Genomic DNA, 14,225 nt, shown 5'->3' on the forward strand with positions numbered 1-14,225 from the left:
AAAGAAAACCATGGTCATGAAAGCTTTAATTAATTAGTGAATTAGCAAAATCATAATTCTGTTGGTCCACGTATTAACAACTTGCCGTAGGGGTGAAGACTCCGATAGATAACGTGTTGTTTATTCTTTGATATCGTCTGGGATCCGCACATAAATGCTGCCTTTCTGTTCCAGACACTTCTTTCTACTGCTTTTCTGGATTATTATTCATCATCCTCTACATATATATATATTTCCACACTCCTATTAATTTAGCAGTAATATTAATTTCCATCTCTGTTTTCTTTTCTGGAATCTGCACTGTCCACACGCTATAGGCTCGAATATATTCGATCCGACGTCAGACCCGCATGGAGATCCGGCATGGCTCTCACTGTCCCTCTCAGGCTGTGAAAAACAACCATGAAAACAAAGTATACGGCCTTTCTATGCTAAACATAACAAAACCCCTTCTCTTTTTTACTTTTTACTTTTTAACAAAAGTTCATAAAAGTTAAAAAAAAAAAAAAAAAAATCTTCTCTCCCCATTATCTCATGCATTCATCAGCGGTCCCTCCTCTTTTAGAAATGGTCTGCATAAAAAATATCTAAATGTGTCAGTTTTTGAGTATACCATTTTTATTTAACTTGTGTTTAAAAACACTCCCAATTATTTTCCGATCATGTCATGTACCGTGATTAAGAGCGGTAAATATTACTTTATGTAACTTAAACAACTTTGATGAAATAATCATTTTAAAAGTCCGCATTTAAAAAATGTTTTTCTTAATTTTACAAATAATAATGTGTCTCATAACACGTGAAAAGTAAATACTACTTTTACTAGCTAACAAACATGAAAGTCGTTTGTTATAAGATATTTTTATCTTTGAAAAACAAGAAATTTAACACATATACAAACCCATTTAAAAAAGTAATCGAAATCGTAATCATATATTTTCAAAATGATTTTGTAATCGTTTGAGAATGCTCTTAAAAATGGCTTCCTTTTTTTTTTTTTTTTGGTAAAATAAAATTTTAACAAACAACGCGGATTTATACTCATAAAATATTTAGTAAGAGATAGGGCATCTTGCCGATCATCGCATCGGCTTTGCTATCAGGATCGTTTTCAAATAAATCATTTAAAAGTAAATTGTTTTCTTAAACAAAAACCAACATAATTTTCTTACCATATCTCTCTTATCAATTTTTGTTTTTCATCTTGAAAGTTGCTAGCTTGCTTACATTTTCTTTAATAACAAAAAAAAAAAAAAAAAATTTCCAAATTTAAGCATTTCAAAGGCTCAAAACGTCCAGAAATTTAAAACACAACAGACAAAAAACCCCCCAAAAAAGAAAAGGAAAAAAAAAAAGAAAAAAGAAAAAAAACCACCAAAGGAAAATCGCAATTGTGCCTTGTAATCGAAGGTACCCCTTCGTTGTTCCTTCAGCCTTACTCAAAGGCGAAAGCCCCATCTTCTCATCCCTCCCAAGTCCCCAAAACCCTAGCCTCCGCTTCCAACAGAAAATGTCTGCAATGGGCCGTGACACGCCGGCTGTGCCAGCGCCAGCAGCAACAGCGCCGACGGCGCTGGCACCTGGGTTCAGGTTCCACCCCACAGACGAGGAGTTGGTCATATACTACCTTAAGCGCAAGGTCTGCGGCAAACCCTTCCGAATCAATGCCATCTCTGAGGTCGACATCTACAAAAGCGAGCCTTGGGACCTCGCAGGTAACCCCTTCTCTCTTTATCTCCTGATTTACTTGTAAATATATTCACCAAATGGTATGTACGTGTATAATATGGTCATTTCCTTACTGGGAAGCTATCTATTGGTTTTTAAATCGTGGTTTTTGTTCATGGGTTTTTCTCGTTTACATGTTATTGGTGCTCCTTTTCCTTTACGTTGATGTGTTTTCTTCTTTGGGTATTGATAATCTTTTGACGGGTTGTCAGTGGTTGTATCTTTGGTTTGGTTGTAATTGTTGTTTATATTTTTCTAGGCTGCAACTTTTTTCCCCTTCAATGGGCTTTTATTTGATGCTTTTTGTTTAATTTTTTAAAATGGGTGTTTAGATAAGTCGGGGTTGAAGACCAGGGACCAAGAGTGGTACTTTTTTAGTGCATTGGACAAGAAGTATGGCAATGGGGCGAGAATGAACAGGGCTACAAACAAAGGGTACTGGAAGGCGACCGGGAACGACCGGCACGTCCGCCACGAATCTAGGACAGTGGGGCTGAAGAAAACGTTGGTTTTTCATAGTGGGCGAGCCCCGGATGGGGTAAGAACCAATTGGGTCATGCATGAGTACAGGCTTGTTGATGAAGAATTGGAGAAAGCTCGGATGGGAGTCACACAGGTAAGAAAGGCTGTGGAAAAATTGTGGTTAATGGTTTTATGTATTTTTATGCCTTTGTTTAGTTGCTGGAAAAAATTTTATGAAATGGGGATTTGGAACATTTATGGATTATGCGGTTTGGCTTGACTGTATGAAAAACTCACAACTCTTGGGACATTTAGTTGATGTTAGTAAACTGGAAGAGCTAGTTAATTTTGGTTCCCCAAGAAGTGATAATCTCAATTTGGAAGTTCAAAGTTGTTCATTTCCTACATTTTTCTCAGTGACTAGAAAGTGTTTTGTTTTGTTTTGCTAATTGGAAACATATTGATATTATTATTATCATCATTATTATGGTTACGGCTTTAATTCTAACGTATGTTTTGAGTTCTTGTTTGGGTGGAGAAGGATGCGTATGTGCTGTGTAGAGTATTTCATAAGAATAATATAGGACCACCGAATAGCCACCGATATGCACCTTTTATTGAGGAGGAATGGGATGATGGTGCACCAACTTTGTTTATGGGGGAAGACGCTGGGAATGAAGTGGTAGCTGGTCATGATGCATGCGATGAAGACACTGGCCATGATGCATGTGCTAAAGAAGCCAGCCATGGTGCATTTGTTGAACAGAATGGCCATTGTCCATATGTCGAGAATATTTGTGGCGAATGTGTCGAGAACCGTCAGGATTCATTTGTTGAAGGGAATAATATTGAGCAGGTTTGCTTTTTCTGATATGGTTCTTTTATTTGTTTACCAATTTCTTTGTTGAAGTTTTGAATTATAGATGCTGAAATGTGTCACATTATAGTTGCAAAAATATTGAGTGATAACAGCATGAGTAACATGCAGGCAGCCAAACAGGTGGTCAACTGCATACCAAGATTTTTATTGAATTGCGTTGGGGGAAAAGCAATTAATATCCTCAGTTTTTAGGCATATTGGATGGTTTATTATTTCTAAGGTTTCTTCCTGTACTTCAATTGATTAAATGAGGTATAAGTACCTCTTTCTGATAATCACCCAAACAAGATGTGTTTCACATGCTTAACAATAAGAGTTTTAATTTCTTGATTGGTTGTGTTGACTGAATTGATGAATCACTTACAAATTTTTCCCATCCTGGTCATTATTCTAGCTTAGCTAAATTGATGGGAGACACAAGAAGCTTCTTCTTATTTTTCTCCATTTGCTATCTTTTGTGTGTTAAAGATTTGGTTACAAATTGGAAACAACATTGTGAGATTGGAAATCATGCTGTTTTGTCATTTTCCTTAAAATTATTTAAGAGGGAGGGTCACTTGTCACGGTGCTTCTTCGCATTACATTGGTCAAATGGTGTAATGCCTAATTGGATGCATATAATCTTTATTGTCCAGTATATCTGTGATACTGCTTCTTTCCTGCTAGGATTATGGCTTAATAGGCATTGGAGAAAACTTGTTCTGAGACTATGTGGGCTGAGGTTGATGTTTTCATGTGTTCAACTGAAAGGCGCTGGAGTTTCACCCTACTCCTAAGTTGGAGCAACAAGCAATGGATTGAGCGCATCTTTCCCAAGAGAAAACTTGTTCTGAGACTGTGGGCTGAGGTTGATGTTTTCATGGGTTCAACTGAAAGGTGGTGGAGTTTCTTCTGGGATATTTACATCTGCAAAGTGGTTAAAAGCTCCGAGGGAAAGTTAGAAGGTGAATGAGAAAAAAATACAGGAGGATAGAGGTTTTTCTGAAGATTATCTGTGTGTTGGAGAGGAATAGTAGGGATTCTGGGTGTCTGATCTAAGGAGGACAAACTATGTTACAAGGTAAGTTCATAGGTTGGTAGAGTTGGCGATCAGCTGGAAGCGAAGGCAAGAGCTTTAAGAGCTGGAGAATTCTCATTGGATGGAAAATGTGCACAGAATATCTAGTTTTATTTTTGATAAAATAATAATAGAGGTCTTGAGGAAGGTGCTGAGGGAAGTTAGAGGTGAGTTCTTTCAAGAGGCTCTTTGAGAGGCAGCATGAGGACACTTCTGTTGGATTTTGGATCTCTTTGAGTTTCATGATATAGAGCACTATATTTTGAAGTAATTTGAAAAACTTGTTAGAGAGGAAAAAGTGGTGGGATTTGGAAAGAAGTTGAATGTTAAGAACGAATTTGGTTCAGATATGATGCATATGGCTGTCTAATTTTGTTGTTCATAGTGCCTTCACATCCATGATAGAGGACTTTTGAGAGTTCTGAGATGCAATGCTGGTCTTTTTGATTCCTTAAGTAGACATAAATGGTGGGCATTCAAGATTTTTTGTGAAGATAATTTGTTGGCAGCGTTCATGTGCTTGGATTGTACCAGTTAAGAGGCTGGTAAATGGTACAACCTTTGGAGACCTTGTTTAAAAACAAGATGTAAAGCACATTATTTAAGTAATAGTTGAAAATAATATATGGAAAGTATGGTTTAAAAGGGGTATACCTCAAATGTTTAATGAGGTAAAACTGTAAACTTGTCTTCAGTTAAATTTGGTTTTTAACTTCTAGATCATGTGCTTGCTGGTTTGTGAAATCCTCAGATGCGTTTTCTTACAACATGGAAGTGAAACCAAGCCAATTTACACCAGCTAGCTGTAAGTGTTAAAGTCAGACTTCTTATAAAAAAAAAAAGCGCTCAAATGAGACTTGTCTATATTATAATGAACCTGTTAAGTGACGCACCTAATGACATGATCCAGGTGAGTAGTTCAGGTATTTTGTTTGCTTGTTTAACTAAATGGTCTAATTTAGATATGATATCTTTGTCTCACAATATTTTTGCTCATATGTTATCGCTGAACTCGAGAAATGGAGAGTGGAGTTGCAGTACATTTAGTAAAGCATGTTTACACCTTATTTGCAAATTGGGTTTATATTGGATATCCTATGTATTACATTATGATAGTTCCCGTAGGTGCTTGCTTATTAAGTTGGCTTCCAATTCCAAATCAGTGAATAAAGGGAAAAAGAATTAAAATGATTGGCTTCTTCTGTTAACTATGATTCTAAGGGTGGAAGTTCTAGCTGAGGTAGAGTGAAGGGGAGGGCTATTCCGGTACTTTATGAAACCTAAGTTGTTATCTTGGAATATGAGAGGGCTGAACAAGGTGGACAAGTGCTTGAGGGTTCATAATTTACTTGGAGAAAGGAGGCGGATGTTTGTTTTCAAGAAACTAAATTGGAGCGTTTTTAATGATATTTCAATTACTTTTTTTTTTAAAAAAAAAACTAAATTGGAGCATCTCTTGCAATCTTGTGCATAGTCCTCAATACGTGGATTGGTGTTGTTTAGATTCTAAAGGGGTGTTCGGTGGGATTTTGCTTATGTAGGAGAGGAGGGTGGGTGGAAAAATCAGAAAGTGTATGGGGGAGTTTACTATAGCTTGTTCCTTCAGAAATGTTGAAAATCAATTTAAATGGGTTTTTGTGGGGGTTTATGGTCCTAATTATGATTGTGATGGAAGATTTTTATGGGGCAAGTTGGCTGGTTTGCGTAGTTGATGGGATTTGCCATGATGCATCGGGGAGATTTTAATGCCACTCATTTTTCTAGTGAGAGATTGGGTGAAGCCCATTTTTTGTCTAGTTATGGTGGAGTTTTCACATTTCATTGTTTACCAGGGTCTCATAGATATTTCACTTGTAGGTGGTGAACAATCATTACCCATCTCTTGGTCTAAAATAGACGGATTTCTAGTCTCCCCTGGTTGGGAGACCCAGTTTCTTGAAGTGTCTCAGATGTGGCTGCAAAGACTTTGCTTAAATAATTTCTCCATTCATCTTGATTGCGGAAACTTTCATGGAGGGAAAAGGTACTCTAACTTTGAGAATATGTGGTTGAAATGAGAGGGTTTCATGAAAAGGGTGAAACAATAGTGGACTTCTTACCACTTTCAAGGTTCTCCGAATTTTATTTTGGCTTGCAAACTAAAGGCTATGAAAACTGATTTAAAAGTATGGAACAAGAAGGTGTTTAGCAACTTAGAGAGACAGAAAAAGCTTCTTTTGGATGGGTTATATGATCTACATCTTCCTCCATGAAGTAGGGACTCTAGCAACCTGTTGTTTCTCTCAGAATGTTTCCTTAATCTCCTTTTTTTTTTTTGGGTTTAAAATTGAGATACCTATTGCCGCATGTTGCACAGATTACCTCATCTGGTAGTTATTCATTGAATAACAATGCCCTTATAGGATTACTTTATTTGCTTTTTTATTTTTTTATTTTTTTATTATTGATTGAACAGGTTTCTCCTCCCAACTAAATGCAGAATCAGATGTTGATGCTAAAGCTTTAACATCAACTGATTTGTACATATCATTTGAGGCAAAGAATAAAACTTTGAAGATGCCAGAATCTGGAAGAATGTTATGTACCGGTACAATATTGATAATCCTCCAATTGTTTGGGATGGTGTGGTGAGGTTGGGAGTGTTTATTTGGCGCAAGAAATCCTTGTTAGCTAATATATGCAGGTTGGCTATGGGTGAAACTGTCTATAATCTCTGGAAAAACTAATGAAATTAAGCATGGAAGTCACCAAAAAACAGAGGAGCAGATCTTGAGGAATATCTACTTGGAGGTGCGTACCAGAATCCTAGGAGTGAGGAAGTTCGAAAGGAATGAGGAAAACTTGCTTCTTTGCTGCAAATGAAATCTTTCAGAGGAGCTGCTATTCTGATCGACAGTTGTTTAAAATGTTGTTTGTAGTTTTGTTTGGGTTCTGTATTTTGTTTAAGTAGCTTCTGCTGGTGGTTGTTTGCTTGATGTTATGCAGGTGCGTTTTTGTTTGCCTGGGTTGGAAGGCTTTTGGTTGAGTAGTTGGTGTTGGATATTATGTGTAGTGTCTGGTTCTCAGCTGGTTCGGCTGTGTGGTTGCAATTGTTTAGTTGTTAATGGATAAAGTAATCATTCATAAAAAATAAAAATAAAAAACTTTGAAGATGCTGCAGCTGAGCATCAGAAGATTTTGATATTTTGGAAGAAAGGAGAGCTTCATGTGACAAGGAGAAAATGAAGAAGGCTAAATCTATCAGTCACTTGGAGAGGTTTACTCTTATGGAGGGGGTGAGTTGGAGACAGAAATTGAGGGCGTTGTGGCTAAGAGAGGGTGACAAGGGCACAGTTTTTCTATCAAGTAGCCAACTCAAATAAAAGGAATAATTCTGCTGAATCTTTGATGGTTAATGGTGCTGTTTCTACAGATCATTTTGAGATTAGTGAAAATATTGTGCAGTTCTATAATAATTTGTATACTAAACAGTTCAGTTGGCGGCCTAATCTGGATGATCTTTCTTTTGATTCTTGTGGTGTGGTGTTGGTGGTGATATTTCATTTGGTAAGTTGGACCAAGGTCTATTCTCTGATTTTTGAGGGGGGTTGAGGGTCTAAAATTTACTTTTGTTTAACCGAGCCTTCTTAGGGAAACAGTTATGGCACTATGCATATGAGAGAGATGCTTTGTGGAGAGTGGTTGTGGATTCCAAATATGGCAGCTCATAGGGCGGGTAGAGTTCTAATAACGTTATTTGGTTGCATGAGGTTGGTCTCCAGAAAAACATCAAAATGGGTTGGGGGAGTTATCTAGATTTACTAGTTTTGAGGTGGGTGATGGTTTCAGGATTAGATTTTGGCACAACATTTGGTGTGAGGATCAGACCCTTAAGGTAGTTTTTCCAGAGTTATATAGTATTGCTTGCTTTAAGGATGCTTTTGTGGTAGATCATTTGCAACTTTCTAGTGACCCTTAATAGCAGAACATTAATTTTATTAGAGTGGCACATGATTGAGAGGTAGATTTCATCACCTCGTTCTTCAATTTGTTGTATTCCATTAGTCTAAGACGGGGTAGGAAAGACAAGCTCTATTGGACCCCTTCCAAAAAAGGGTTGGTTGACTTCAGATCATTTTATAAGGTCCTAACTCCCCCTGACAGTACTCCTTTCCTTTGGAGGAGTATTTGGCGAAATAAGGTTGCCTTGAGAAGCTTTCTTTGCCTTGTTGGCTGCTTTAAAGATAACTTAAGGAAGTGGAATCTCATAGTGGTAGATTGGTGTTGCTTGTGCAAGAAGAGTGGGGAAAATGTAGATTACCTTTTGCCTAGAAAGAAATAAGAGGGCTTTTGAGGTCTAAAGAAGTCAGTGAAGGAAATTAAGTTTGACATTTCTTAAAGAGGGGGGGGGGGGGTGGGGTATGATGGGAATGTTGCCGGAATGATTTCTAGTTGCGGCCCAATGCGCTGCATTATGGGCGCAGAAGTTTGCACAATTACCTTCCTAACTTCCCAAGATGAGGAAGTTTGGTTGTTGATTTTGCAAAGATAGGCAGTTAGTGGGAGGGGGTCCAGAGGAAAGGGTTTGGAGGTTTGCGGATTTTCAGAATTTCCTTTGCACTAGCAAGGTCAAAAAGGGAGTTGATGGGCTCTAGGCTAAGGTGTTGGGATTTATGGGATCAGAAATGCTAAGAGAGGGGAGGTCATTGTTTCTGGGAAACTTTGGGGAGGGTTTAAAGGAGGGGATGGTTGGGATCCATTTGGGTAGTTCGGATGGGGAGATGGGAAGAGGGGCGAGCAAGATGATAAGTTCCAGCAGAGATTAATGCCTTAGTCTGCAAAATACCATCCAAAGCCAAGCAACAGAGTTAGTAGGAGGAGAGGAGAGAAAACTACCATGTTTGAACTACTTATCTTGAAGCTGTTTGACCCGAAGACAGTCAAAATTTGACAGGATTTTCCAGCCAAGCTTAGCAATGAGAGCCATATTCACATTCCTCATTTGCCTAAAGCCTAGGGCACCTTGAGGGCGGGGAAGACACACTGAGCTCCAAGACTTGAGAGTAAGATTCCTGGTTTTCCAAAACCCCCACCAGAAATCTTTGAAAATTTAGTCGAGCTTGTTGCCGAGGTTGGAGGGAAGCAGGAAAGTGCTCTTGGCATAAGAGTGAATGTCTGAAGCAACTGCTTTGATGAGGACAGTCCTAGCTTGTGAAAGGATTTTTTCCCTCCACAGCCATCCCCTTTGCCCAAAACCTTGTCCAGGATATCTTGGAATGCAGCCTTTTTGGACTTGTGGAAAAGGATAGGGAGGCCCAGGTATTTAGGGCTTTGGGGCCGGGTGAGGGGGGGGGGGGGGGGGGGGGAGTTGTATTATTGTTAAAGAGAATGGAGGATTTATTGGTGTCAATGGCTTGCACAGACCAGTTGCAAGAAGTGTCCAAACAGTTTTTGTTGGTGGCAGCCTCAGAGGAGGTAGCTTTTGCAAAAATCATAAGATCATCAGCAAAGAGGAGGTGGGCTATGAGCAGTTTCTGGCAATTTTGATACCCTTGAGGAGGCCAAGGGATTCTTCCCTCAAAAACAGCCTTGAGAGGATTCAGTGTTATGAATGAAAAGGAAAGGGGAGAGGTCAAAGGGGCTGCCATTTATTAGTATGGAGGAGGTAAAAGTGATGCAGATACAGACCCAATTTGTCCAGCTGGGGTGGAACCCCAACTTGGCCATAATGGCAAGGAGAAATTCCCATTCTATCCTATCAAAGGCTTTCTTGATGTCTATTTTGAGAGCCATAAGGCCTCCTCTCCCTTTTTTGGATTTAAGGGAGTGGAGGAGTTCACGGGCCAAAATAGAGTTGTCTTGAATATTTCTGGTAGGAAAAAAAGCAGACTGGAAGGGGGAGATGATGTTATGGAGCAGGGCTTTAACCGGTTGGCTAGAATCTTGGAGATGATCTTATAAATGATGTTGCAGAGGCTAATAGGTCTGAAGTGGTTTACATAGAATGGGCCAAGCTGATTTTTCAAAAAAAAAAAAAAGAATGGGCCAAGCTGTTTGGGGACAAGAGCTATGAAGGTGTGATTCTCTTCTTTTAAGAGATTGTGTCTCTTGAAGAAGTCTCAAATGCTATGAAGGACAACATTTGTAAAAGAGAGTTGTGAACCCATCAGGGCCAGGGGCTTTAGTGGAGCCAAGACTGGAAAGGACTTTGAAGATCTCTTGTTCAGGGGGGATGGCCCTGAGAGCTTCATTCTCCTCAAGGGAGACAGAGCTGTCAAAGAGGTTAAGAAGATCTTCGGAAGGGGGGGGGGGGGGGGAACAGAGGAAGAGAACAGGTTTTGGAAGTGGTTCACAAACAACTTCCTATGGCTGGTCTATCAGAGATCCAAGACCCAGAGGAAGTCCTGAGTAGATCAACAACATTGTGCCGCATAATCAGGGTGGAGGTGTGAAAGAATCTAGTATTCTAATCCTTGCAGGTTACCCATGTTTTCTTGGACATTCATCCAGAGAAGCTCTTCCTTGATAGAGCTGCTTGAGATGGAGTTCAATAGAGAAAAGAGTGGGGAGTGTGAGGGGCTTTCTGGGCTTGATCAATTTTGAGGAGAAGTGTGTCTATCGTCTTATGGTTGTGGCCAAGGTGGTGAGTGTTCCAGAGTTTGAGGGCAGATTTAGTGAGTTTAAGCTTACTGGACAGGGAGTAAGCATAAGTTGGAGGTGCTTAAAAGGATGGGGTTGTGGTCCGAGGCATGAGCAAGAATATGAAGCAGAAAGAAGGCAGGAAAGAGGTGAATCCATTGACTAGAGGCTAGGCCCCTGTCAAGTCTCTCCTTGATAGGGTGTTTTACCTTGCCTATGGTTGGACCAGGCGAAAGGGTTACCAGTGAAGCCAAGGTAAGTCGTACCAAATTGATCCATAAAAGATCGAAACACATCATCATTAGAGGAATTAGAAAAAGGTCTACCACCCAGCGCTTTTCAGATTGATCAAGAATAACATTAAAATCACCCAAACATAGCTCCCTGTCTTCTTTTTCCTGGCGCCCTTGCTCTCTAACTCTCTCTTCTCCCCCCTTCATCTTAACCTTGTTCTCATGGATTCCTCCCTCCAAGAACTCCAAAACCTGATAATACAAACAGAAGCCTTAGGTTGGGATGACTCCTCTTCCCTACTAGAAACTCTACCTGTTGATAAACCATAACCATGAAACCTTTGCCTAATTGGGAAACTCCCAGCCTTTAAGCACCTCAACCCTCGAATGGTTAGAGTTACTCTAACTAAAGTTTGAAACTTTTCTGCTCCCCTCTCTATAGAAGAGTTAGAACCAAACAAATATCCCTTTACTCTCACCAAACGTGCCCTTGGAGAGTCAATCCAGAGGAGAGAGACGGGTGAGCTTAGAGAGGGAGAGAGCATTTTAATAATGTCAGTCCATTCTTGATTCTTCTTGTCAAGCTCTTTCTTGAATTTTCTTGATATCTTTAAATTTAGGCATCGAGATTTTTTTTTTTTTCCTCTTTATTTATTTATTTTTTTGGGTGATCCCATTTGTATACTACCAGTGTGTTATGCACCCTTGGTGTTTTTTTTTTTTTAGCATATTACTTATCCTAAAGAGAAAGACAGAAGACCAATGGTTTATTTCAAGAACCTAAAATAAAATCTTGGATTGTTGGAGGCGTTGGTAGTATTGTAAGAAATGGAACAAGGTAGGTCTATATTTATGGAGAGCTGAAATATGTTTTCTCCAAGTTAACTCGATAGTTTCATATGGTGTTTGAGACGTGAGTTTGATGCTCATAAAGTCAATGCTTGATGTGTTCTCATGATTAAAGAACTATGGTTGAAACAGCAGGATGTGTCTGTGTTGTCTACATGCAAAGTTAATTCGTTTGATACGTTGTTATCTGCTTAATTTGTTTATTCCATTATCAATATTAGTTGTTGTTATCAAGGAGTAGTTCAATTGGCTAGGAACCGCACTTTATGAAGTATAAATTACTAGTTCGAATCTCTTCTTTTCCCTCCTCTTGGAGACAAAAAATTACTTGTCAAAAGAAAAAGATATTGGTTGATTACTCTTCTTACATATATGTGTGTGTAGTCATTATCTTTGATTCCTTTATCCGTGTATTATGTAGCTCATATACTCGTATGCTGAAGCCTTCTTGTATCTGATAATTACTTTCCAATTTCGGTTGTTCATTTCAGGATACTCCGTCCAGTAACGAGGCTGTTCTTAGAGCTAGTGAAATTCTGAGAGAGACTCAAAATGCTTCGGTTGTCTGCAAGAGTGAGAGAATGGATGATTATCTTTCACCGGGCATGGCTTTTCAAAGACCCTCCCTACTAATGAGATATAAAAGAAGGCGTCCACAAGAAGTAAACCCTAACCATTCAAATGCTTCAGAGACTTCAACTAGGACGAGTCAGGATCATTGCTCATCTACAACGACAACCGCTGCAACAACATTGACAACGACGACAACCTCCACCACCACAGCAAAAACAAGAAATTTTCTCTCTGCACTGGTGGAATATTCTCTATTACAATCTATTGAACCCAAAGATAGTCTTTCAGTTACTCCTGCATTTGATTCTGCTAATCTTGATTCACCTCTGCCTCCTAGCTGCTTGAAATTCATAAAAGATTTGCAAAGTGAGATCCATAAAATTTCAGTAGAGAGGGAGACCTTGAAGTTTGAAATGATGAGTGCCCAAGCCATGATTACTATTCTTCAGTCTCGAATTGATCATCTGAACAAGGAAAATGAGGATTTGAAGAGGAACAAGGAAAATGAGGATTTGAAGAGGAGTGTCCAAGATGTCGAGTGAATGTAATCTTGCCCCTTTTTTTGTTCTTTGCCTTGTATGAATCTCCTGTCTTTGATGGAGCTTGTTCTCTCAAATCTGTTGATTTGAGATTGTATTCGTTTCTAGGTTAAGTATGTTGAACTTTGTTGTAAGAATATCAAACTGGTCAATGATGTATCGTTTTAGGCTTTTGATCCTTCGTTATCAAAATTAGGTAAATTCCTTATACCTCCCTTTTTTTTTCCCCCCCCAAAAAAAAAAAAAAAAAAAAAAAAAAACTTAAACCAAGGTTCACAGAAAGGAACTGGATATGTATCACTTTTGCTCTTAACCGCTTAAAGTGTTTGACAGCAGGACTGTTAATTTTTTACATGATTCGTAAACTTAATAAGAACTTAATACAAAATTAACAGGTTGAGATTAAGGGATTCGCCTGTTTAATTAAATGAATCATATTATGATTGACTTATATAGTATTATACTTATGACTTGACATGACTTGTAAACTCAGTACATAATACAAAATATTGGACTTATCATCTGCATTCTTAATATGAGCCTTTATTACTAGTTGCACAACTATAGCAAACACAAATATTGAGCTGCCCCTAACATGTACCCATACGACCAAAGACATTTGCATTAGGTACGGGCATGGGTTTGATTGATATCTTTGGTGGGGAGTGTAATGCTCTTTATTTTTAAGTGTTTAGGGTTTAGTATGAAGGGGAGTATAATGCCTCAAAGAATACATGCAAGGGTGAAGTACCTTTAACTTTCCCATCATCTCTAGGTCTATAGCTTTTCTTTGACACACCAAAACCTACTTGTTTGCATACTTTTTCAACAATTTGATTTCCATCTATAATCTTCTCTAGTTTATTATTGTACTGATTATCATCCAACTCTAGCTTATATATACTCATTTTCTTTCTCAACAATAATTCCGTCATTTGAAGAGTCGACAACCCCTTCTCTTTTTCTCGTCTCTTATTTTTATTTATTTAAAACAAAATCAACGTCTTTTCAAAATTACGTTTTTCACTTTTCTCTTACAAAAGTCAACGTTTTATTTCACATCAATTTACACCAAGAGAGTTTATCAAACACAATAAATTACTTTCTCTCAAATAAATTGCTCATCTATTTCCTATAAATATGAGAAGAAAAATATCAAAGTTCTTAGTTAAATCAATTAAAATAGAGGAAGAAAACAATGTCCAATCCAATGTGTCTAAAAACTGAGAACGATTTTCAATCAAACAAAATCCAGTTGCAGAACAGGACAACGGATAAACCTCATT

At 38.4% G+C, this 14,225-nt stretch overlaps 1 protein-coding gene across 1 annotated transcript; it reads left to right on the plus strand.

The window, feature by feature from the left end:
* Positions 1–1,381: 1,381 nt before the first annotated feature.
* Positions 1,382–13,112, plus strand: LOC132187037 (NAC domain containing protein 50). The gene is made up of 4 exons (XM_059601190.2): positions 1,382–1,715; positions 2,061–2,344; positions 2,732–3,046; positions 12,319–13,112. The coding sequence occupies exons 1-4, from the start codon at positions 1,511–1,513 to the stop codon at positions 12,940–12,942; spliced, it is 1,428 nt and encodes a 475-aa protein (XP_059457173.2). The 5' UTR covers positions 1,382–1,510; the 3' UTR covers positions 12,943–13,112.
* Positions 13,113–14,225: the final 1,113 nt, after the last annotated feature.

This window comes from Corylus avellana, chromosome 6, assembly GCF_965113065.1.
Source record: "Corylus avellana chromosome 6, dhCorAvel1.hap1.2, whole genome shotgun sequence".
Lineage (NCBI taxonomy): Eukaryota > Viridiplantae > Streptophyta > Magnoliopsida > Fagales > Betulaceae > Corylus > Corylus avellana.